This window comes from Festucalex cinctus, chromosome 1 (assembly GCF_051991245.1).
Source record: "Festucalex cinctus isolate MCC-2025b chromosome 1, RoL_Fcin_1.0, whole genome shotgun sequence".
Classification (NCBI taxonomy): domain Eukaryota; kingdom Metazoa; phylum Chordata; class Actinopteri; order Syngnathiformes; family Syngnathidae; genus Festucalex; species Festucalex cinctus.
In genome coordinates this window covers 62,201,267-62,225,588 of record NC_135411.1, presented here as the reverse complement: position 1 = coordinate 62,225,588, position 24,322 = coordinate 62,201,267, and the positions used below count along the sequence as shown (strand labels likewise).

The 24,322-nt window shown below is 39.0% G+C and overlaps 3 protein-coding genes and 1 long non-coding RNA gene across 6 annotated transcripts in view; 1 reads left to right on the top strand and 3 right to left on the bottom strand.

Annotated features, from left to right (window-relative positions):
- Positions 1-413: 413 nt before the first annotated feature.
- On the bottom strand, positions 414-13,329 carry hmgxb4a (HMG box domain containing 4a). Of its 3 annotated transcripts, none has more exons than XM_077500265.1 (13): positions 13,235-13,329; positions 12,564-12,661; positions 11,409-11,545; positions 11,218-11,293; positions 10,511-11,101; positions 7,470-7,673; positions 7,198-7,373; positions 6,895-6,976; positions 6,747-6,811; positions 6,574-6,670; positions 5,888-6,042; positions 2,408-2,530; positions 414-2,315 (listed from the first exon to the last, which is right to left on the bottom strand). In XM_077500265.1, exons 2-13 carry the CDS (start codon positions 12,598-12,600, stop codon positions 2,271-2,273), a joined length of 1,788 nt encoding a protein of 595 aa, XP_077356391.1. In that variant the 5' UTR covers positions 12,601-12,661; positions 13,235-13,329; the 3' UTR covers positions 414-2,270. The 3 variants fall into 3 exon arrangements, with proteins under 3 accessions (XP_077356391.1, XP_077356409.1, XP_077356401.1); XM_077500283.1 differs by lacking the exon at positions 13,235-13,329 and adding an exon at positions 13,033-13,228; XM_077500275.1 differs by lacking the exon at positions 13,235-13,329 and adding an exon at positions 12,773-12,932.
- On the top strand, positions 5,870-17,097 carry LOC144003756 (uncharacterized). Its single transcript, XR_013279059.1, has 3 exons — positions 5,870-5,976; positions 16,128-16,235; positions 16,342-17,097. It is a non-coding gene; the product is annotated as an uncharacterized LOC144003756 (long non-coding RNA).
- On the bottom strand, positions 13,434-17,441 carry ankrd54 (ankyrin repeat domain 54). The gene is made up of 8 exons (XM_077500295.1): positions 16,745-17,441; positions 16,516-16,563; positions 16,319-16,417; positions 16,124-16,195; positions 15,602-15,649; positions 15,245-15,369; positions 14,666-14,773; positions 13,434-14,556 (listed from the first exon to the last, which is right to left on the bottom strand). The coding sequence occupies exons 1-8, from the start codon at positions 17,103-17,105 to the stop codon at positions 14,482-14,484; spliced, it is 936 nt and encodes a 311-aa protein (XP_077356421.1). The 5' UTR covers positions 17,106-17,441; the 3' UTR covers positions 13,434-14,481.
- A 1,580-nt stretch (positions 17,442-19,021) lies between these two features.
- foxred2 (FAD-dependent oxidoreductase domain containing 2) overlaps positions 19,022-24,322 on the bottom strand; it is an 8,533-nt gene continuing 3,232 nt past the window's right edge. The window contains exons 5-10 of the mRNA XM_077500255.1: positions 23,538-23,846; positions 22,763-22,929; positions 22,449-22,614; positions 21,161-21,387; positions 19,671-19,841; positions 19,022-19,504 (exon numbers count right to left, since the gene is read on the bottom strand). Coding sequence (XP_077356381.1) covers positions 19,275-19,504; positions 19,671-19,841; positions 21,161-21,387; positions 22,449-22,614; positions 22,763-22,929; positions 23,538-23,846 — 1,270 coding nt within the window. The 3' untranslated portion in view covers positions 19,022-19,274. The remainder of the gene's footprint in view (positions 19,505-19,670; positions 19,842-21,160; positions 21,388-22,448; positions 22,615-22,762; positions 22,930-23,537; positions 23,847-24,322) is intronic.

The following is a 24,322-nucleotide window of genomic DNA, read 5'->3' as shown; positions in this document are numbered from 1 at the left end:
GGTTAATTTAGTGACTAAATTAACCATCATTCTAACCAGAAAAAAAACATACAGCCAGGTGTATTGATTTCTTACCATTGGTTAGATGCAGTAAGCTCATTAGCAAAGTAATGGGAACATGTGGATTTTTATTTTATTTTATTTTTTTTGTATTCTCAACCACTATGCAATTCATGACATGTGGAAACTATTTTGCGTGAGGTATTTTTCTGTTGTACTAAGTTAGCAGTCAAAAGTACAATTCAGTCGACTTTTTTTTTTTTTTTTTTTTTTAACTTGAGTCAGTACTTCTAATTTTACAGCATGAGAACTTTTGGCAACTGCCATCTGCTGCCGTCTCAAAATTAGCCGAATAAATGAGCCATTTCATTCTAAGTCTTCATGTTTGTGGTTAACAAAGATAAATGACATGATTTAAATGAAACAAAGCAACTTGGTTTATTGGTGCTATAAATGACCTCTTGTAAATATAAAATAAGTTTTATCAGCTCACAGTTGAAATGAATGTGTGTCTAAGGGTGCCGAACAGTTTCATCAAATGTACAAAACAGCTGGGAGTTTTTACATCTGTTAAAGGGTAAAATGTTAAATGAAAAATACACTACTCACAAAAACTTAGGGATATTTGGCTTTCAGGTTCAGGATGAGCCTAAAAGGCATTCATGCCTTTACAGGTGAATTTAATGTGACCTTCTCTAAGCTTTTGAATGCACATATCCAACTGTTAAAAAATGTTCCAGTACTTTTTGTACAAGTTGCTGTTTGTTCTCAAACGAGGATCTTAACGGCAAAATTCACAAATGACAATACTCTCGCTCATGGAGGTGGCATTGTCAAGGAACCGTTGTTGGAGACTGGTGAACCTCAAATGGAATGTCCTGCACTTTCTCCAGACCGGAATCCTGTTGAAAACCTGTGGGATCAGCTGAGTCGCCGTGTAGAACCGCAGAACCTCAATGACCTTCAAGAAGAGTGGGATGCCATCCCTCAGCAGACAATGAGTCGACTTGTGAGTAGCATGAGGAGACGTCAAGCTGTAATTGATGCTCAAGGGCACATGACGAGTTATTGAGACCTCGACATTTTTTTGTTGTGGTGTACCAACCATTGTTGTTAACTTTGATTTAAATGAATTGCTTGAGATGAGGAAATCACCAGTGTATCCTTCTACTGAAATGTCCGACTTTCATGATTAAAGCCTATCACTCTAATGTGAATTTTTGACATTTTCCATAAATTTCAACATAAAGCCAAAAATCCCTAACTTTTTGGAATAGTGAATATTAACTTATGAGTGCCTTGGGAAATTCACTCTGACACCACTCTGTTTTGAGGCACTCCCCTCCCGTTAATTTCCAAATTCAGCCTATGTTATAAACTAGTGTTGTTCCGATACCGATACTGGTATCGGCAGAGACCCCGATACTGAGTTAAAACAGTGGTATCGGTATCAGTGAGTACTCACAAGTAACATGCAGATACCATTATTTCTGATGCTAATATAGGATTTTGGATGCAGCATCTTGTGACTTGCTCGTGCACGACATTCACTGATACGTGACATGTTCACTGCATGCTGATCTAAGATATCCTATTGGCCCTTGAATGCTCTGAACCAATGGCAGGACAGCTTTTTCATGTTGAGGGGAAAAAAAAAACTTAGGGATCGGTATCGGCCGATACCGCAAAGCTGGGTATCGGAACAACACAATTCTAAACCAATCTGCAGGTCATGTGTGAATTTCCTTCTGTACTGTGTGATACACGGGTATACCGTGTCCCCAGTTGGAACATTCAGTTTTGGTGCCATCTGAATAACCCAGCGGCAAATTTGAACACCGCTCTGAGTTGTCAAAACGGTCAGTGTGAACCAGTGTGCACTCAGAGCTTATTTCCCCACGCACCCACATTAAAAATGATTAAATGATTGCAGATGTCCTTTAAACCATTAAAAAAAAACACGTGTACAAAAAGATTATTGTCGACTCACAGCATGAGAAAGAATATTTCATACAAGCCCACACTGTCCAGTATCAATAAAACTAAGTGGTAAGACTATTAACAATAAAATGTTTCTTGTAAAAGCCTAACAATTAAAACATTAATATAATACGGTCTAAAAAATATATAGGATTTTAAAACATGTTGGGACTAAAAATATCTACAGTTTGCCAAGTTTCAGTGGCTACTAATAAAGTCCAAATATGTCTCTGTTCAGGTGTTTGACTTTTCACGGCAAAATCCATCCTGCGTGCTTGACGTCCTTCAACTCACAGCCCAGGCATGATGTAGGCAATGTTGTCCAACGTGTTTGACTGACAAGCAAAAAGTTAGAAAAAGCAGCTGTGTAAACCCCAAAGGACATCATAAATAATACATGAATTGAAATATGATTGTAATACTGTACCAGCACGTTCCGGGGACATCCATTTAACTGTGGGATTTGAGCAGTGAGACACGTCAGAGGCCCCAAGGCACACAAGATGGAATCCAGAAGCACCGACAAGCTCCCAGATACCGCCACCATGCCCTAAAAACAAATACAAATTAAATAATAATAGTCACTCAAGGGCATATTCTCTCTTGTGGTATAATTAAGTTAGAAAAGGCACACTTTTTTTTTGGGCTGTACAGATCTTCCCATCAACTGTATGTGTCACTTACACACCGTCATGAAACGTGCACATGTGTGTTGGGTGACTGAAAATGACATCACAGAGGCTCAGGGAACAACCAATTATGGGTCCCCTGTTTCCTGAGTTTGGTCATGTGACATTCTCAAGCTGAGCCATGATTGGTCGTTACATGAGCCTTGAGCAACGGTTATGTCATTTTCAGTTGAGAGCATGGAGCAAAATCACAATCCACGTGTGACATATTTCCCAAATAGATCTCCATGGAATTCATATCTCATGCAAACTACATCTTCGGTCGTTGCGCAGAAACTTCCAGTTGCATCAGAAGTCTGGAAGGGAGAATCGCCGCAAAGTGTGCAAACCAGGCGCGTAAAAAATGACTTTAAAAAATGACTTAAATGGGAGAATATGCCCCCAAAAAAATATTTACATGAATGCAATTCAGGAAAAAGACAAATTACTGTATGCTGTTTGGAAATAAAGTGCATTTATTTTCACATCCGCAGACATGACAGCAACCTGATGCTTATACAGATTTTAGGGTTGTATGATTTGCGATAAACTGCCAACCTGTGCAAAATCATCATCAGCATCATTTAAGTAAACACGATACTGTACTAATTAAGTAAAGGCCAAATAAGACAAGGTCAGAGGTCGTCAGTACATGGTAAACCGATAATGTTTAGCTAACATGGCTTAAGGCCTGGCAGTAACTAGAGATGTAACAACAACGGCAATATTGTGATATAGCGATATTAAAACTGCCTCAATATTGTCGTCGTCATGTCACGATATTAATTAAAAGAAGCGTATTTGTTATAAATGCCAAGTTGATTTCCATTTATGCAGTTCTAGCACCCGCTGGTGGCTAGTTTTTAGTGCAGTTTAATTTTCATACGGCATGTTTTTAGCCTTTCTATGTTTAAAATCCACGCTATTCATCAGATGAAAGGGAATGTAATATGATTGTGAACCGAGTCAATATGTGGAGGAACTCAATGTGTGTGCGTGTGCATGAACAAGTATCTAGTGATGTGCTTCTCGGGTCGAATCCCTGAAGCGTGTGCCGAGTAATGCAGATGAGTGGTTCATGAACGGCGTGTCAATGCGTGTGTTGATGACGTACGTGGTGACGTTTGAAGCCCCACGAAGCAGGTGTACCACGTGACTGATTCAGGAAATGATTCGCAAGGTTTGAGTGTAGTTCGAAATAAAATCGGCAAAGAAACGCTAGGATTCCCCTTCACTTTTTGTGTCGGGTCCCTTACTGCGCTACTTTTTTTGCTTTTGGCATTCGATTTGACGAGCTTCTTTTTGCGATGGAACCAGCAAGAAAGAGATTTTCCCTTGTTTAGGAGCACTTTGAGCAGATCTCACCTCAGAAGGTAATGCACTGTAATTACGGTTTTAACAGATTCCAATAATAAAATAAAATAAAAAGTGACAACACATAAAATTCACATTTTTCTGTTCACAGTTGAAAGTCCCCTTCAGTACTGGGAATCACAGAAATATACGCGTCCAATTCTATACAAACTTGCTATCTCATATCGATGCACCCCTGCTTCATCAGTACCATGTGAAAGAGTTTTTTTCCAAAGCAGGTGAAATTCTCTCCAAAAAAAAGAAACCGCCTGAGTCCAAAAACTTCGGAAAAAATAGTTTTTAAATAAAAATGAATAGGCACTTTATTTTACCTCCTTATTTCACATTTTCACTTGTTGCATAAGCACAAACATAGATAAAGTAACACAGAACAATTCATGTTAACACTCTTCAAATATATATTCTTTTGTATTTAGAGCATGATTTACACCCCACCATTTTATTGCATGCACCAAGCATGTTATACATTTTTCTGTCCACATGATGGCGTAGTCGAGGAAATGAATCATCTTGAAGCCCCTACGTGTGTGTGAAGCATTTCACTGCAGGGCTTCACTGCTTTACGGGGCTTCATTTTGCCATCACTACAAGTATCTCAATATTAAGTGTTATTAGAGATTGTATGTTATGTGCATTGCTGTTATGTACAATATTGTGCTTTATTTTTAGTAGGAGCTTCTTTTTTTTCTTTTTTCTTTACAACAGAGTGACCTTTTTTTAATATTGCCATCCTCCCCACAATATTGTGATAATCGTGGTATTGTGAGGTTCACATCGTGATATCGTGTCGCGACGTTTGGATATCATTACATCCCGAGCAGTAACAGGACTTTGATAGGTGGTGATGACGCCCACGTTAGTATCATAAAGCAGTGAGGAAATGTGATCTGAAGTACATCAAATGTGATTTTCCTTGGGGCGTGAGAGCCTGACCGAGCTGCAGTGTGTGGTACATGGTGAACTCCTTGAATGCATGGAAGCGAATCCCATCTCAAACATCATTTTACAATCAAACACTTTTGAACAAAACCCATACTGTAACATTATAGCGGCTTAAACTTTATAATAAAAAAATAAATAAAAAATGTCATACTTTTCATGCAGAGTACTGTTTTAACGTTTAAGTTGTAGTTTATTACTACAATCAATTACTAAATTTGACAAATTTTAAAATATATTACTCTGATTATTTTTATGTCTATTGAAATATTTAAGCGCTGTGTTAATTGTTGACATTGTTCATAATGTATTATGTGACAAATGTTACTTTTTTAGGAAATTAAACCCCTGCCACTCTTTTGATGAACATTTGTGCTTCTCACCCTACTGTACTTTGTACCCTGATATGTTGTTTTTTTCTTCAAGTGATGCTTGGTGTAAAAAGCTTGAAAGCTACTCAAACAACTTGGTTATGACATCATAAAGTGATGTAGGGACGCAGGCTTGGCCAAAGGACTCAGCATAACACGACTGAACCAGTTGTGAGTTCGCCCAACACAAAAAAATATTTATAACAAAGACCAAAAAAGAAAACTGGTAAGTGATTTGAGTCATTAAGAGACATTAATGTTCCGCTTTAGATTGATGACAACAATCTGCAGTAGTGCAACTAACTTGATGTCAGCTAATAGAGGGTAGCTAATGCACACCAACACACAAGCATGCAAGAACAGAAATTGTGCTTTTGGGAGTCTGGAGTAGATGAATGGCATTTCAATGACAAAACTGCATTTGATTTTTGTAAATTGAAGTACAAGATGGACAGATTGAATTTAATTCAAAGTCAAAGAACCACTGTATTTATGAATGTTCCGGTCCCCTGTGTAATTAACCTCCACATGCCTATTCTTGGTGTGGGAACGTACCTCGGTTTCCTGGAGCCGATGGCCAATCAGTGATAAGGACTCTCCGAGCAGCTGCAGGTGAGCGGCTGCATCGATGGGATCTACTTCAGGTACTCGTGCGGGGGAAAGGGGCATGGTTGTCGGTGCTCGGTTGGGTGACACCAAACCAGCTTTGGCTAGGAAACAAGATATGGTCATCAGAAGGACAAAAACTTTCAAGTTATTTTGGTTAACGAAAACTAACGAAATATTAAAACTGCCACAATATTATGTTCACAATATTTAAAAGGAACACATCTATTCAAAAAGTCATCTTGATTTTCATTTGTGCAGTTCTAGCACCCTCTAGTGGCTAGTTTATTATTGCAATTTAATTTTCATTAGGGATGTTTTGACCTTCTATGTTTAAAATTATGCTAATTGTTAGATGAAGGGGAACCTAATTTGTTTGTGAAGCGATAAATGTGTACATGCATTCACAAGTAAGCGCCTCAATATTGTTCTTAAGAGATTGTAGGTGGTTTATATGCATTGCTGTTATGCACAAAAGCACAATATATGCTTCTTTTTTTACAATATTGTGATCTTTTTTAAATATCGCCATTCGCCAACCCCCCCCCACATTTTTGTGATAATTATTGTATCGTGACCTTCATATCGTGATAATATCGTATCGTGATCATTACATCCCAAGACGACAAGTGTACCTTTGCTTTTGCTTTCATTGGAGCTTTTGTGTTTGACTGTGGTAGCTTCGGCCTTGTTCTGTTTGTGCTGCAAGTACTGAGCTTTTTGCCTCCAAAACTGCAGCAGTAATACAAGAAAGAGTTACGACAATAACTCAACAATGACAGGAAAGAAAAATAAAAGAACGGCTCACCAGTTTGTCTTTTTCCGGCATCCTCTTCCATACCTCTCCCAACTTTTTGCTTAGCTCACCAAAAACTGCAGGGTAAAAATACATAATATATTAGAGTCATTCCAAGAAAGTGACAATTTTTTTTTTTTCAACAAATGGTATACTGTACCTAGTCCTGGCTGTTCAGCAGTTATGTTCACTCTATACTCCTTGCAAAACACCTGATATGCAGATGCACTCTTCTTCTTGGGCTGAAGGAAGACAAGAAGCAAGCATGTGAGAGATAAGGCAAAAAAATATATCCAACAGGAATAAGCAGAACAAAATGTGGATCTTTAGCAGCTGCACAATCACATGAATGATAATAAAAACCCGTGTTGTACACGACTATATTATAAATCACATTAAAGGTGAAAAGGTCTTGACGTGATTCATTTTGGTCTCAAATGTCATCATGCAAGGAGAGACTTGCCTTATCTTTATCCTTGTCATGCTTCTCCCGCTCTTTCTCCTCTTTCTTCTTCTTCTTCTCCGTCGTCCCGTCACTGCCTTGTTGGTGCGGAGGGATGGGTGTGCCCATCGCATACATCGGACCGACAGCGCTGTGAGAGACGGTGGGATGGGAGTTGCCGTGGCTCCTTGATGAATCTGAAGAACGGCAATCAAATGCATTGTTTGAGGAAAAGCACTGTAAACATAGCAAAACAGACATGGATGAAAGTTAGCGAAATCTATTTACAACACCTCCAAACCCTTTGCTGTGCTTTTTGTCCTTCCCGCTCTTTTCCTTGGCTCTGTCTTTCTCTTTGTCCTTTTTCTTCTTGCTTTTCTTGCTCTTCTTTTTCTTCTTTGACTGGTGTGTGTACGAGTCATCGATAACTAGTTCGCCCGCCTCCAGCTCGCCTCCCGACGACGAGCTGTCATCTCCCATGCCCCCTCCATAATGACCTTGACAGAAAGCATAACATTGAATGTTGAGTTACATGTGGAAGTGCAATGGTGCGTTGGTATGCATGCAAAGTAGGGATGCACGATAATGCTATTTTCAACCGATACCGATAAAGCAATTATTTAGAAAGTGCCGATGTCGATAACCGATAAGTAAGCCGATAACTGGTTGCAAATTAACTTGAATACAATTGAAATCAAATTGGTCGATAATTGCCGCTAATTATCGGCAAATGTCTTTATGATCTGGTTTATCTGTTTGACGTCAAATGGGTCGATAATTGCCGATAATTATCGGCGGATTTTTCTATTATCTGGTTTATCTGTTTGACATCAAATGGGTCGACAATTGCCGATAATTATCGGCCACCGTTATTATCGTGCATCCCTAATGCAAAGCTTTGTATATTTGGGATGTAACAATAACGTGCTTTTTGGTTTATTTTTTTTGGTCTTTGCACAGCCATATCTCTTGAACCCTACGTCCGACCAGGGGCATACGGGCATTCACAGATTTGTCTCAACAAGACCTTTTAAACGGTGTCTCTCCCGTCGCCACACAACATTGCATTCCCTAGACAGAAAATATATACTGTGCTGTATAACAAGTAAATTTAATACACACACACACACACACACACACACACACACACACACACACACACACACATATATATACATTAATTGAAAAATGACTGTAAATGGGGGGGGGGGATGACGAATAAAAAAGCATTCATAATAAACTAAATATCATACCAAAACAAAAAAAACAAATGAAAAGAAATATATACTACTGTGCTGTATACTGTAATAAGTAAATTAAAAAAAAATCCATACTTTTAATGGAATAAATGTAAATTTAAAAAAAAAGAGCATACATGATGAATGAAAAAGCATTTATAATAAAGTAAAAATCACACAAAAACAACCCATAAATGAAAAATATATATAATAGATTTTTTTTTTTTTTTTAACGTGGGTAGTTTTTGCAACGTAACGCGATAAACGAGGGAAAGCTGTATTACAATTGCCAAAATATATCGTCACATCACAACATTAAAGGTAAAAAAAAAAAAAAAAGCAAGTTACATTCCATTTTTGCAGTTCTAGCACCCTCTGGTGGTTAGTTTATGAATGCAGTTTAATTTTAAGCAGAAATATTTTTGGCCACAGCAGCGTTATAACTTATCACGTCCATAAATCAGTCATACTAGCAAATATTTTTCAACATCTGTATCAAAAAAAAAAAAAAAAAAAAAAAAAAAGACTTTTCGCCCGTTTCAGCTGAACACAGCATGTTGAACTACATAGACCATGACACGTTACTTGCTGAGCGAACAGGTACACGACAATGACATGTGACATGACAATTTTGTGCCAATTTTTTTGGCACAGCTGTTAATATGTACAAAAACATAATCGTGTGCTAATATATGAGCTTTTTTTTTTCTTTTTTTCTTTTTTTTTTTAACTTTCTTTCAATATAGTGAGTTGAGAACTGCTTAAAGACCAAATAAATGTTGTAGTCGCATTGGTAAGTATATTACATGAATATTGAATTTGTATCTAGAGGGCTGGGCAAATACCAGGCCTTATTTCTAATAGTGATGGGCTGAAATGGGCCGAAGCTCCGAAGCTTGTGTCGAGTAATGGGAGGGGCATTTCCACGAAGCTTTTACCGAGGCGCACGTCATTTCGGCAAAACCCGGGAATGATGAGGTGTGAAGCCTCGCCGGCCGGCTGAATCTTGTTAACACTTCGGGAATTGTCCGGCGTTTGGCGCGCATTGCAAACACAGTACAGAATGAACAATCCATCAGACACATAAAAATCCCTGCCCAAATTTATATAAACTGGCACTCGCATTTCTCTGCACCCCAGCTTCATCTGTGCCTTGTGAAAGAATATTTTCTAAAGCTGGTGAAATATTGTCCAAAAAAAGAAACCGTTTAAAGCCAGCCACTGTGGGAAAGCTATTATTTATAATTAAAAATGAATAACAAATTATCCGTAGCACTTGTATTTTCTTCACATACTAAATTACTAACACAAGCACATTCATATCTTTGTCTTAATCAAATAGCCATTGTATTCTGAACAATGTTGACCTCTTGGGCTTCTAGACCACTTGATGGCGCCATAGAGTAAATGAAGCTCCATGAAGCTTTGCTACATGTGCAAACCAATTGGCTGCAAAGCTTCATTGCTTCATGAGGCTTCATTTGGCCATCCCTAATTTCTCGGCATCCTGACTTGTGACGGCAACCAATATTGCGCGTCTCTTTTATATTCAGGAATTAAAAATGTGAAATTAGAACAATAGAACATTGCCATTAGTTTCATGCAATTTTAAGGAAAAATATTACATTGGGATATGTAGGTCTTTCTTTAAAATTTGTTATTGTTTTTGGGGTAAATTTAATGTATCAAAAGTGATTACTCAACATTTGAGTACTCATACTGGCACTGTATCTGAAGAAAAAAGTGGTAGGCAGTAGCCACATTGGAAAAAGGCCGGATTCCAAACTGGAGATTCAGTGTATTTTTTTGCTCCTTATGATGCTCCATGTTGTATCGCTTGATAGCAAAAAAAAAAAAAAAATGTTGTGTTACTTGGACATGATGTACACTGTATGGTTCAAATGACACAATTGCATTTTTTTTTTTTTCAAGTTTCAAGTGGCACAATTTGAATGAAATGGAACTGGGTACTTGGGAGCTACTTAAAACTGATCTTATTTTCTCATTTAATTGGGCCAGTTTATCTTATTATTGTGGCTAAAAAAAATTATTGTAGATGATCGTTCTTGTTCCTATATAATTAAAGGTGCTGTTACCTTCCACTTCCACCTCTTTCCCCACTACTGGCAGAGGATCTCGACTGTGTTGCGGCTTTTTCTTGGGTGGTTTGGACACCTGCATCCGCTCTCGATCCTTCTCTTTCTTGCCACTCACTTTGGATGAGTGGTGTGTTCTTGGGGTACACTCCGTTTCCTCTTTCTCTGGTGACATAATCAGCTTCATTTTTAGCCCGTCAGCTTCCCGTAATGTTAAAGGCTCCTCTTTGAGGGCTCCGCCGTGGAACAGTGATGACTTTGAGGAAGACGAGGAGTGCTTCTTGGTGGAAGATGACGACGAAGATGAAGACATGGGGCGGGAGTGAGAGAAAGAGTGGCTCCCTTTGCTTCCACTGCCGCCTCCCTCCCGCTTGCGCTCTTTTGAAGAGTGTGAAGACAAGGAGGGATAGGAGGGCTTTTTGTGTAAATTGGAACTGGGGTCCGATCCTGTGGCCAGGGGAGAGGTGATAGCTTGCAGAAGACCCATTGCTGTATCTGCTGGGTGGGACGATGAAGGGGAAGAGAGTGTTGGAGAGCGGTCGACGGATTTGTGCTTCTTTTTGTGACTGAGGTGGCCCGAGACGTCATGCTCTGATAAAGTCACAAAGGAAAACAATATGAATATACTGTTTTTCCTCAAACAGCCCCCCTACCTTCAAATGTCATGTCTCAATTAGTTGGTCGAAGCATCATCAACGTGAACTAACCTCTGTAGTAGTAGTCATCACTATATTTCTTCTTCTTTTTGTGTGAGTCACCTCCCAACATGAATAGCTCTGAATCCTAATGCGTAATTACATATAACAAAAATATTAGAATCTGGATTAAAATATTCACAGAAGATAGTATAACCTCTGTAATATAGAGCAACAAAAAAAACGTGGTTACAAAAATGTACCTTTGGTCGTTTTTTGGAAGACTTGCGAACCTGAGCTGCAATCTCCTCCTCCTCTCGTAGAAGATCTTTGTACGACCTCCTCTTCTCCCTCTGGCTACGACCAGCGACAAGACCCCGCTCTCCCTCCAACCCAATGTCTAAATCACAAACAATTAAAAAGTATATTCACATAAAACCGTATCTAATAAAATGTTTAAAAGAAAATTACAATAATCCAAATCCATCTAATTTATCTGAAAATTATGTTTACTAATTACAAACATTATTGTTAAAGGGGAAGTCTACCCCAAAAAATTCTTTACAATATGTTGTATCATGCCGCCACTTCTCTAAACACGGTATTCAGATTAATATTGTGTTTGTGAAATATAAATTGTGCAGCAAAACCAACCTGTTTTTATCCATCTCAGAGGACGGACATTTTGCGACTTGCTGACAATTGAAAATGACATCAGAGTTGTTCACGGCTCAGCTTCAGAAATGAGGTCAACTGTGATGTCATTTTCAGTCAACAGCAAGTGGCAAAATCGCCACCCACAGAGATGGATCAAAATAGGTGGATTTTAATGCTTCATTTATATTTGTGTTCCACAAACACAATATTAATCACAATACCGTGTCAAGACTAATGGGACTGCATAGAATGTATTATGGTCTAGAAAATTTCTGGGTTGACTTCCCCTTTAATTAATACCTGTAATGTATAATTAGCGGCAGAACAATTAAATACTCTTCCATTAGATGGCAGAGAGTGCACTAAACCTGCATACCGTAATCACCTGCCATTCAGGTGTATTAACTTTGTGTTGGAATACGAGTCACACAAAGTAAACTGAAATGAGGTCATCATTATTTCAGTATTCACATTTTTTAAATGACATTTTCTTTGGTGCTGATCCATGAGAATTTTCTCATCTAAAATGGGTGCCTTGGCTCAAATGATGGTTGGGAAACATTGGTCTATAATGTGTGTTGTACTCAACTTTATTTATAAAGCACTTTAAGAACAGGCATTGCTGTATACAAAGTGCTGTACATAAACATAATATCAGTTTTGCAGTAAACAAGAACAAAGCAAACATTTTGAAGTGCAATACAAGTTTTTTTTCCAAGTAAATACATTTTACATGTACAGTCATGTAAAAATGTCATTACCCATTTCTCCTTTGTTGCTGATCTCTTCAAAAGCCATTGCTACTCAAAGTATTTGCTCATCTAAGATGTCCAAGGCAGCATGAAGGCAGGATGGGAACCTGTGAAGGTAAAATTTGAAAAGCAATTCAGAGGATCATTTTAATAACTGTTGCCCAGTAACAACAAATCAAAGTGTAATATATTTGGTGTTATCGACGTCATTGCCTCACCTTCAACAATGCACAGATAATGAATTGCATAGATATGACATTTATCAGTCCAACAAACTCCGGCGTGCTTTCTACACGAATTGGCAGTGATATTTGTTTTTGTTTTAAGGATACTATGTTCTTGTCGGTCACCTATTTAAGAGCACAAATAATAACAACTTCCCGCCTACTTTTCGTAATGATACACAAACACACCCCCTCTTCCCATCAACTTGACCACTCGGCTTCGTTGGTCTTTCCACCCCTGTAGCGCTCCATACCGGGAGGGGGCTCGTCTTTCCTGGAGAATCGTCTCACTACACCCCGGTGCTTTCCACATAGCGAGGCCGCTGTCCATTTAACGAGGATTACAATCATGCAAACTTGCATTAAGCTAGTCTCAGTTAATCACCTTCAGCATCGGTCTCATGCTCATTTGCGAAACTACCATAATCAGTAAGATTACGTTTATCAATGAATTACCTCAAACGAGTCTCCAAATTACGCGGGCCATGCCGCCATCTTTGTTCCGGCGAACAACAATACGTCTACGCTAAGGGGCGGGGCTTTGTTTTGCAGCCAATTGCCAACGAGATAGAACAGGATAACGTCATCAGACTGTTAATAATACCACACTTTAGGTACATGCGCTGGCACTGATAAATTGAAATGCAAAAACCACTTATAATCACATAAGCGATTCCATTTATTTGATCAAACATACATTTTGACAGTACTGTTACACTCGTTGAACATTAACATGCAATACAAATGGTAAAAATCCTGCTGATTAAGAAATCAAAAGTAGCAATGTTTGCAAAGTTCGACCTTGAGTCATAAAGACAGGGAAAGGCATGCACAGACAAGATGCATTATATTCCACCAATTCAATCTGTGCACTACCGTCCAGCCTGTTGTGGTCTATGACACCTTTAAGGTCCAATGGGTATAATTAATGATGGGTTTTTGGCTAGAAAGTAAATAAATAAAATGCACTTGGAATTACATGGAACTAATAATCACTGATTTAATGGGGAACCTTCTCTCCCATCAAAACATTTCTGCAACCTCAAATTGGTACTTTTTTGGCACAGTAGAGGTAGCGTTGTTCAACATATTTAATGAATGCATCAAATTCTTTAAAGGTTTTCTTTTTCCTCTTTGTTCAAAAACAAGATATTATTGGAGGGGCACAATGAAGATGCAAAAGAACAATAACATGGTCCTCCCATGTTTTGCTCCACTAAGATGGCTGGAGAAGAAATTTAGCTGGACAATCAATACGATTGTATCACAAAGACAAATAAATACTGTATATTCAGCACATGGGCCACTTTCAGACTGTTAAAACACACACACACATATATATATATATATATTTATATAGGTGGTACACATTCTGAAATTCATTTGTTACATAATTTTCCAGAGCCTGGATTTTCAAACCCACTACCTTCTTCCTGATTTTCACAGACTTCAATCATTTGGGGAAGAAAAAAAATGTTTTACTGTGTTTAATTGTAGTCAAAAAAGTGTCCCTGCCTTGATTTAATAATTTGTTGCAAGAAGCTAAATTTCCAGAATCGTAGGATCTCTGAATGACAATCCTTACAGTGGTACTCTATCTGAAGTTGTACTCCAGATTACAAACAGATGTATCAATCAGTGCTCGAGGTGGAGGAGCTGAGGCTTGCTTTAAAAGGGGAGCAGGAATCCAGTTTCTTAATCATCTACCTGGATCCCAAATTCTGTTTCTGAAGGCTGAGTGAAGTAAAGCTGGCCAGTAAATCAGTCACTTCATCCACCTAGAAAAAGACAATGTGAATTTTTAAATTGTAAAATATTTGATTGATTGAAATTTATGATATATCACCAATGCAATCATATGCAATGTTATGCATGTGTGCATCTTACTTGCTCTTTGGTTCGTGTGTGTTGCAGCCGGGAGGAAATATGCTCCAGTCTCTCTTTAGCTTCACTTTGGCCCATTAAATTTAGATATTCCCTTAGCATTTGAATAATCTGAGTAGAGAAAATAACATGCATAAATTGATATCATTATCCCCAGGACATGCATAAAAGTTTGGAAACTTGCAGACATCTCAGTTTTTGTTGTTGTTTTTTGTTTTTGTTTTTTGTCATTGTACCTAATAAAAAATAACAAAAGAGCTCCTCGACTTAGCTTAAAATTTCACAGTTTGTATGTTTTATTGTTTGAAATTTGCAATTAGTATGTTATTTGCTGTTTGGCAGACGGTCTTTGTTAGATGTTAACGTTTTGTGCATTGTGTTTCATCCAGTGAATTTCATTTGTATGACAGTGCTGCTGTTTTAATGCAGAGCAAATATTGGTTCTTGTATCTAACAATAAAGTATATATCTTATCTATGTTTTGAAGTTTTGGGGTAAATTGAGACATTCACTTGGCTTTTAAGGTACGTGTCCTTTCTAATGGAAGGAAATGCTGGAAAGAACCAAGACTGTGTTCTCGACCTGTGTGACTTCTCCTCTCAAAGTTTCTAAACTGCGAGAATCCCCTTCCTGCAGAATGTTAAGTTTGGAACGTGCAAGATGTAGAGGGGTCCGGCCTGCTCGGTCAAGGGCATCGACACGGGATCCTACACAGAAAAAAAAAGATGGCACACTTGTCAGTTACATCATTAATATTCAGTAACACCTCAATCTTAACCCAACTGTAGCCTAAATTTAAATGAATGTCATTACAGAGCTGCAACTCAAATCTGTTATTGAAATATTTCAAAATAAACAATATAATCATCCTTTTTGTTAGTGATGTTTTCATTGTGAAAAGCAGGCAACATTAATACATACTCAGTACTACTGTCTCACCTCCTCTTAGCAATGTGGTGATGACAGGCACATGGTTTGTACAGGCCGCTGCAGGAAAAACAGGCTAAAATGATCATGTAACAACAGACAATTGCACGCTTCAAAACTAAATGAAGCATAAAAAAACAAACATAAATGTGAGTTTTATTAACCAATACATTCTAGACTGCTTATCCTCACTAGGTTTGCAGGTCAGCTGGATGTTGGGTGACAGGTGAGGAACAACCTACATTCACAACTATGGACAATTTTGAGTCTTAAGTAAACCTAAAATGCATATTTTTGAAATGTGGAAGGGAGACGCTGAGTTCCTGGATAAAACCTACATAAGTAAAGAGAACATGCAAACTTCACACAAAGTCGAGGCGAGATTCGAACCCCAAATCTCAGACTTGCGAGAGAAACGTGTCAACAGAACGTGCCTGCTTGTGGTTTGTTAATGTAACGCATGGCACTGGGGCTTCACTAGTGTCGCAGGAAGCCCGCGTGCTGCAGTTCTAACAGGTGACTATTCTCTCTTACCCAGATGGAGTGGTGTGTTACCCAGACTGTCACGTTGGTTGGGGTCAGCGCCATAGTTCAGCAGTAATTGCACTTCAGACACAAACAGGGGAATTTATTGATTATTTATAAGGTATGTCATATTAAAACATTACAAACTAGTTATGTTACTTAAATGTAACTGAAGCAGTAGTTTCAAATATTTTGCTAACTTACCGATGCTTTCATTTCCATTGCAGGAAGAAAAATGTAAGGCCGTCCTTCCCTTGTCATCTGCTGCACATGGGTCTATGTCATCCTGCAGGAGCTTCCGAACTAGAATAACACACATTTACTGATCAAAGCAGCTTGTTCTCTATCCCACTTCATGTTTGTTTTGTTTTTAAATACATCACCATCGTGTTCATTCATACCTGTCTCAATGTCATTGCCGTTAGCTGCGTCCCTCAGTCTTTTCACATCTGTGATGAGAAGACATTCAAAGTATAAGGGGGGTGAAATACTCCGCTTATGGCCTAACTGTTGATTGAGCCATTAATTGATTTATAACCGCGCCCATTACCAACTGTTGGCTAAACGCTGTATGTGATGCTACTAATTATAGACAGCCAACGTAACGCAACTGCTCATATTAACACTCACCATGCACATCTTTTCCAATCGGGTTCCTTGTTGCTCTGTGAAACCGCCTGCTTCTGCTCCCGGTCATCTTTCCTCCACCGGGTCCAGTTTCTGTTCGTCCTGGTTCCCATAATAAGTGCAAGTACCTAAGTTCTTTGTCGTCTCTATGTCCGATTCGTCCCAACAACACTTTGCTTTCTCCTATCCCACTTAATCCAAATCCGACATTGGTGGCCCCATCGTCCATCCTCTCCAAACAGCCCCGATGCGGCCCTTCCTTAGCCTCCCTGGTTGCACCTTCGGGACCTGGATCGACTATGTATTCCCCCTCGGAGCTTGAATGATCATTCTCTGGTGCAACGACTGCGCCCCACCCGTCCATACTTACTTATTTTCACGACATGTGGAAGCTGTGTTTACTACACACTTGTTAGAACATTGCTGTCGGAGTAAAACAAAACAATTAACGTCGCCATTAATGTTTGGAATTGATGTGGCATCTATTCCTAGGATGAGTAGGATACCACATGATGGCGCGTCGACACATTAAAACTAAAACTGTGTTCCCTTCACCGGAAAAGTATTTCAGTAGATGTACTCCCGTCAAAACACCAAAATGTCCCCCGTTTCGCGTTTTCCGTTTACACGAATGTAGTAAAAAGCACAGCCATTGAACAGTCGCAACTCCGAGTAAAAACCAAACCAATCGCGTTCCACGTTGTTCATCTGTACTCGTCCAATGGGGACAGATAAAGTAGTAGCCAATCATAACACTACCACTGTACTACGTATATCTGCGCAATGTACGCATGCGTATTGCGTACATTCAAATACGAGTAGTGAACTGATACGTGTAAACATTTTACCTTGCTTGCGCCACCTTTCTTTACATTTTATGGGAATTAATGCCAAGAGTACTCCGGTCTCCTCCCACATTCCAAAGACATGCATGGCAGGTTAATTGGGCGCTCCGAATTGTCCCTAGGTGTGCGTGTGAGTGTGGATGGTTGTTCGTCTCTGTGTGCCCTGCGATTGGCTGGCAACCAGTCCAGGGTGTCCCCCGCCTACTGTCCAGAGCCAGCTGAGATAGGCGCCAGCAGCCCCCGCGACCCTTGTGAGGAACAAGCGGTCAAGAAAATGGATGGATGGATGGATGATGCAAAGAGATGTGTTGTACATAATGTGCTTAAGTTTAAAAAACAAACAAACTCATTTGTAATGTTAAATACATTATTAGACACGTCTTCCTTCCCATCAGACCTGTGGAGGTATGGTACAAATTTTGTGAGGAACACACACGCAGCGACAATAAATCTTTGGCAAAACAATTAAAATGCATAAAGCCTGGAAAACACATAAAAATATTAGAGAACTTAGTTGTGTGGAAAAACTCAACTCATCCATTATCTACTGCTTATCTGGGGTCGGGCCACGGGGGCAACAGGTGGGGCATGATAGGTGAGGCTAGATGACCGGTAAAACGAGAGCTTTGCCTTTCGGCTTTATTTACCAAAATGGACCAATACAGAGTCCGCATGACAGCAGACGCTGCACCGCCTGTCGATCTCACGTTCCATTCTGCCCTTACACGTGAACCCCAAGATCCTCCATTTGGGCAGGATTTCATCCCTGACCTAGAGAGGTTACTCCGCCTTTTTCCGACAGAGAACCATAGCCTCAGATTTGAAGATGATGATTTTCATCTCAGCAGCTTCACACGCTGCTGCAAACCGCTCCAGTGAGAGTTGGAGATTGCGTTTTGAAGAAGCAAACAGCACCACATCATCTACAAAGAGCAGAGATGCAATGCTGAGGCCACCAAACTGGACCCCCTCAACTGCATCTAGAAATTCTGTCCATAAAGGGACTGAAAAGCCTAACAGACTCAACTATGACAATAAAATTGCCATGTTAATACTGCATAGTGTGTATAGTTGGAAATCACAAACACAATACACTACACATTTTGCCATCTCTCACACTACTCTAATACCTCAAACCAGAAAGCCGTTGTACTTGTAATACCCAATGGAACCCGAGAGACACTGACAAAAAATACAAAGAAATGGAAGGAGCTAAGCTTAGCTGTTAGCTTATCTGGTAAATATATTGGAGTGTCGATTCCTCGCCAACTCTTTACCATTTCTGTACTCACCGAGTTGGTCCTGTATTTATGAAGTCTAGCAACAGCACGAGTTATGTTTCCCTTCTTGATTATCTATCGTTCCGCTCCACAGTCTCAGATTCTGTGGCCTGAACCACACCAGTGTTACACACAACAGGATTTCCAGTCGGAAATATTGAACATGTTTTAATATGTGTGATTGTCGGCATTCCGAACATATCAAAAAGGAGGAAAAGAAAAAAAACACGTTGGGTCTTTTGCTAGCTTTGGCTGAAAGGCAGTACCGGTAATTTATCTTCATGTTGCCTTACCATACTTAAAGCTCATGTGAGCAGTGACAAACAGAAGAATCAAACTGGTAAGGAAAAGGAACCATCCAGGTTATCTGGATTACAATATGGATATGTGGTGGAGGTAGCAAAACAGTCATAAGTCAAGTTTTAGTCCTGAAGACATGGAGGCTCCAGTTTGTGCAAGATAGTTAGGAAGTGCAGCATCAGCCACTGATGCGTCTGCTTCCTCATCACCAGGAGAAGGCCGAGTGAAATGAAAATGCATCAGTTTACTTTTCTGGGTGATGCCTTGCTGCTTCAGGTATCCCTGACGGCAAAACAGTGGAGGCAGGCGGTGGGTGAGCGATAAGCGGAAACATGATTCTAAAAGATGGAAGAAAAAAAAAAAACCTGTCAGGCTTGATCACAAGATTTGCAATTGTAAATATCCAGGAGGTGACTGTCGGTATGGACTACCTGCAGAGAAGATTTGGGTCAAATTATAGGTTACCCGTATGTTTGTACCCGACTTGAGTTCAAACTGGTTTACCTGCATAGAAGGCTCTGAGGTCAGTGTTGACACAGTGTTCCAGGAAACGTCTCAAAGGCTGGATGTGAGATATGGGGCCATCCCACTCAGTGAGGAAGTCTTCAACCATGTGATGAATTGCCTTAGGCCTTGGTAAAGGCCACCCATGGGGACGGTGCTTCATTTCTTCCTCTATAATACAATAGAAGGAATTTAGTCAACTGCCCTGCAGAATGTCATATATATATAAATAAAAAAAGAAGAAAAAATAAATAAATAAATAAATATATATATATATATATATATATATATATATATATATATATATATATATATGTATATATACACATTAGTGCTGTCAAAGTTAAAGCGTTAACTAATTAATTAATCACAAAAAATTATCACATTAATCATTGTATTACCACAGATTAATTATTATTAATTAATACTATTAATTTTGACCGCAGATGATCCTTTTTAACCGACAATGGATGGTTACATTAAAGGTAGCTGTTGGAGTTTGAGCAATAAACATAACTACATGCATTAAAGTAAAGCATTTAATAAATGTTTACATATGCCATAGGTCATTTTTTCCCATTTTAAATTATGCACATAATTAATTGTTTAGAAAAAGCAGGATGAGCGTGTGCAGTGGATATGAATTTTTGAAGATGTCCTCATAACACTAAATGTCGAAAAAATTAACACATAACAGGTGCGCTTCAAATTTAGCCGGCAATATATGTTGGGGAAAAACGCTTTTTTAAGTCAGTGATTAATCATGATTAATCCAAATTCTTAGATGTGATTAATCTGATTAAAAAATGTAATCGTTTGACAGCTCTAATATATATATATATATATATATATATACACACACATATATATATATACACACACATATATATATATAGCTGTTTTACATTATGGATTCATGCCATTGATAATTCCAAATAAATGATATCAAGTTAACCACCAATTCATAATACTAAGTGTGTGTGTGGGGGCAGGGGGTTCATCTTACTGCAATCATTTTTTTGTTGCATCTTACTGCAATAATTTTTTTGTTGCTGCTGTTAGACCAACCAAAAGCAATTTCTTTTTACATTGTGATAGATTAAGTGATGACACGTTATATACAATCAAAATTTGAGGGTTTACCGGAATAATTTGTGCTGTTATTAACTATAGGCCAGAAGCAACCTGCTGCCAAAAAATGGCAACAGGTTGGCAATCCCAATTATGTAAAAAAAAAAAAAAAAAAGAAAAAAAAAAAAAAGAAAAAAAAAAAAAGAAAAAAAAAAAAAAGTCCCTTTTTATTTGATAGACATAATGTACATAGAGGGTTATTAAAAATGTTCCTACAATAAAGCTTGCAAGGTGTCAAATAAGTTTTATGCATAAATTGGTAATGAATAAACTGATGCACTGGATTCCTCAAATGTTATCTGTTAAATGTCAGGACCAAAAAATGGCCACCACCCTGATGGCCCTCAAGTCTTACTCACCAGTGGGAAGTGTCTCATAGTAGTATAAAACTGGGTGTAGAAAGTTGGATTTCCAAGCTTTGCTCCAGTCTGTTACTGCCCTGTCTCCTCCCAGATAATCAATCTTCTTTTTCCCATACTGCATCACTAGAATCACCAGTCCGTGCTCGGACACCTCATGACCCGAGAGAGATGAGAACTGAGGCAAGGCCTGCAGTGGGAATTCCTCCACGTACTGGCAGTAAGATCTTTCAGTCAAATTAAGGAGAGAGGAAAATAAAACATGGTATGAACACAAAAAATATAGTAAATAGATGATTGACTATGTAAGTAGTCATACGGAAGAAGATTAGGGCCAGTGAACAGAAAAAAAAAAAAAAAAGGTCGGCAGGATTCTGACTTTATTCTCAGAATTCTGACTTTCCCCCACAATTCATAGCTCTGTCACACAAAGTCAGAATTCTCACTTTAAAGTCAGTAACAATTCTCACCGTTTAGTCGCTCCCGAAGAATAAATAATAATTTATTTTTTAACGTAAGAAACGTCCTGATACAGTTATCTTGGAAATGTTGTATTACGTAATCTAATCTTCATGCAAGACCCAACAAAGACAGTTTTTCTAATACCACACAAACAATTATGGTACATAAGTTTTACACACCATGGAAACGTCAGAGTGCAGAGTGGAAAAAGTAAGTTATGGTAACCTTTAGAGTTAATAACTGGTAGACAAGCTCAGCAACATTTTTGGGATGTCTGGTGTGAATTGCTCTCCTGAGATAATCCCACTGCATATTTATTGGGCTGAGGTTAGGACTCTCACTGGGCCACTCCAACTCAACTACACGATTCATTTAAACACCCCTACTGTTACCAGTACATCACCCGCCTGCTGTTAAGATTTAACTGGTAGACTGATGCTATTAAGTTCTCCTGCAAAATGTCTAGATAAACTTTGCAAACTTGGGAAATCATTTGTCCATTGATAATAGCAATGCGTCCAGGCCCCGAGGGAACATGGCAGTCCCAAACCATGAAGACCCCATGCACCATACTGTACTTCAAATATTATGATTATGAAAACTTTTTTACTCCATGCAGGGTTAGGGTTAGTCAGTCAAATTTGGATTCCTTTTGCCACAAAATAGTTTGCCAAAGCACTGGGCAGCATTCAGACGTTCTTTTGCAAACTTCAAATCAGTAACAACATTTCTTGTTTTTTTAAACAGTGGTTCCCCTGTGGAGTTCTACAATGGCAGCCATTCTTGCCAGTGGGCATATATCATGAAACCATAAAATAGAACTTACCCTCTCAGCAATATCACATCTCCTAGTATCTCAAACATCTGGTAGGGCCCTGAGGCCTCGCCCACCCGCTTCAAAACCACGGAGAGCAGCTGCGTTGTCAACAATCTTGTAGATGGCCATGGTGTTTTATGGTAACGTTGCTCAAGCAAATGATGCACAGCTCGCACTGAGACACAAACAGAATGTTGTAAATGCTTGTTCAAAATGCATCTTGCTAAGTGTACTACATTATTGCATGTCTTAATGATTGTAGCATCAACAAAATTAGTGAAGCATGAGCAATAAGGCCTTCAGGATCGATTTGAAATGTTCACCTGTGTAGCGAAATCCATGAATGAAACCGCCGGCTGATTTGCGGTAGTCTCTGGAGTGAGCAGCAGTTCCCAGTACAAACAAACCAGGAGTGTTATGACCTTCATACCAGGCTGTCACCCGTGGCAACCTCCCTTTTGCATTTTTACTGTTGAGTGGGCAGGCAGAGCTGTGGAGAGGTTTGTATTTTGGGATCAACATAATCTAATACAACAGCAGTGATTTTTCGTGGACTGTTTATTAGTGTTGTTCCGATACCGATACTGGTATCGGTAGAGGCGCCGATACTGCATTAAAACAGTGGTATCGGTATCGGTGACTACTCACAAGTAACATGCCGATACCATTAATTCCAAAGCTAATATAGGATTTTGGATGCAGCATCTTGTGTCTTGCTGGTGCACGACATTCACTGATATGTGACATGTTCACTGCATGCCGACCTAAGATATCCTATTGGCTCTTGAATGCTCCGAGCCAATGGCAGGACAGCTTTTTCATGTTGAGGAAAAAAAGCCTTAAGTATCGGTATGGTATCGGTATCGGCCGATACTGCAAAGCTGGGTATCGATATCGGGGGCCAAAAAATTGTATCGGAACAACACTACTGTTTATAATGACACAAAAGAGGGACTTTCTGAATTACATAACCTACTAACGCAGATTAACTTTTTTTTTAGCCATCAAGAAAGCTATATTTACTATAAAAAAATACACTACAGTGTCAAATATGTTCTACGGTATACCCAAAAAATAATAACTGCATATTACTTGTACCTGTCAAATATGCTGAAGTTGAATCGAAAGCCAAGGCATCGGATCACTCGATCGTAGGGTTTCCTCATGGAGAAATTGTCAATATGATACCCAAGCACGTCTTCAACTGTCACATCAGATTTGTTGGTCTCTAAATGGTTTTGTATGTACTTATTTAATGTCACATACAACTGTCCTTTCTTCTCTTTTCCTGATTTCCGCCTGCCATCTTCCTTTTGTTGAACAATCACTATTTGCTCCAGGCTGGCTTCTAACAACCCATCAAGAGACTTCAGCTGATATGTGTCTATGAGTTCATTATTCACAGCCCTGAAAGGACAAACAAAAGGTCAGGTCATGTTTCAATATGATTATGAGTCACTTTGAAAGGTCTGCAAAAAAGTGTGTGGATGAAGTATCTCTGATGAACCAAAACCAAACAGACGTCAGTGCCTAATCAGAATTTACAGATTAGAATCAGAACGGGTCATAGCATATTGTCCCGTGTACTGTCACAGAAACATGTTTGGTTGGCACTCAGGTCAGTGTGATGTGTGTACATGGTTAGTGCACATGCATGAAAGCAGGCTACATTCGAGCACAACGCCGTGAAGAGTTTTGCATATGTATGGGAATACGGTATTTGGCCGACTAATGAGAATTCAATTAAACTGTTAAGCAGTCTGTCAATAATGTTCAGCTAGGCAGCGTATCAACACCTTTGTCTTGGCAGACTACACAAGGGAGTTTGGCCACTGGGATGCCTGACAGGTGACGATAAGTTAGCTTAGTGCTAGCTAGCTAGT

Coding starts and splice junctions, on each gene's coding strand:
- hmgxb4a (XM_077500265.1), bottom strand. CDS start 12,600: ATGGCTTTTGAAGAGATCAGCAACAAAGGAGAAATGG. Junction 11,102..11,217: donor TGATGACTACTACTACAGAG/GTTAGTTCACGT, acceptor TGACTTTATCAG/AGCATGACGTCTCGGGCCAC. Junction 7,374..7,469: donor GCACAGCAAAGGGTTTGGAG/GTGTTGTAAATA, acceptor GCCGTTCTTCAG/ATTCATCAAGGAGCCACGGC.
- ankrd54 (XM_077500295.1), bottom strand. CDS start 17,105: ATGGACGGGTGGGGCGCAGTCGTTGCACCAGAGAATGATCATTCAAGC. Junction 16,418..16,515: donor CGGCAATGACATTGAGACAG/GTATGAATGAAC, acceptor GTGTTATTCTAG/TTCGGAAGCTCCTGCAGGAT. Junction 14,774..15,244: donor TGAGAGGAGAAGTCACACAG/GTCGAGAACACA, acceptor TTCTCTACTCAG/ATTATTCAAATGCTAAGGGA.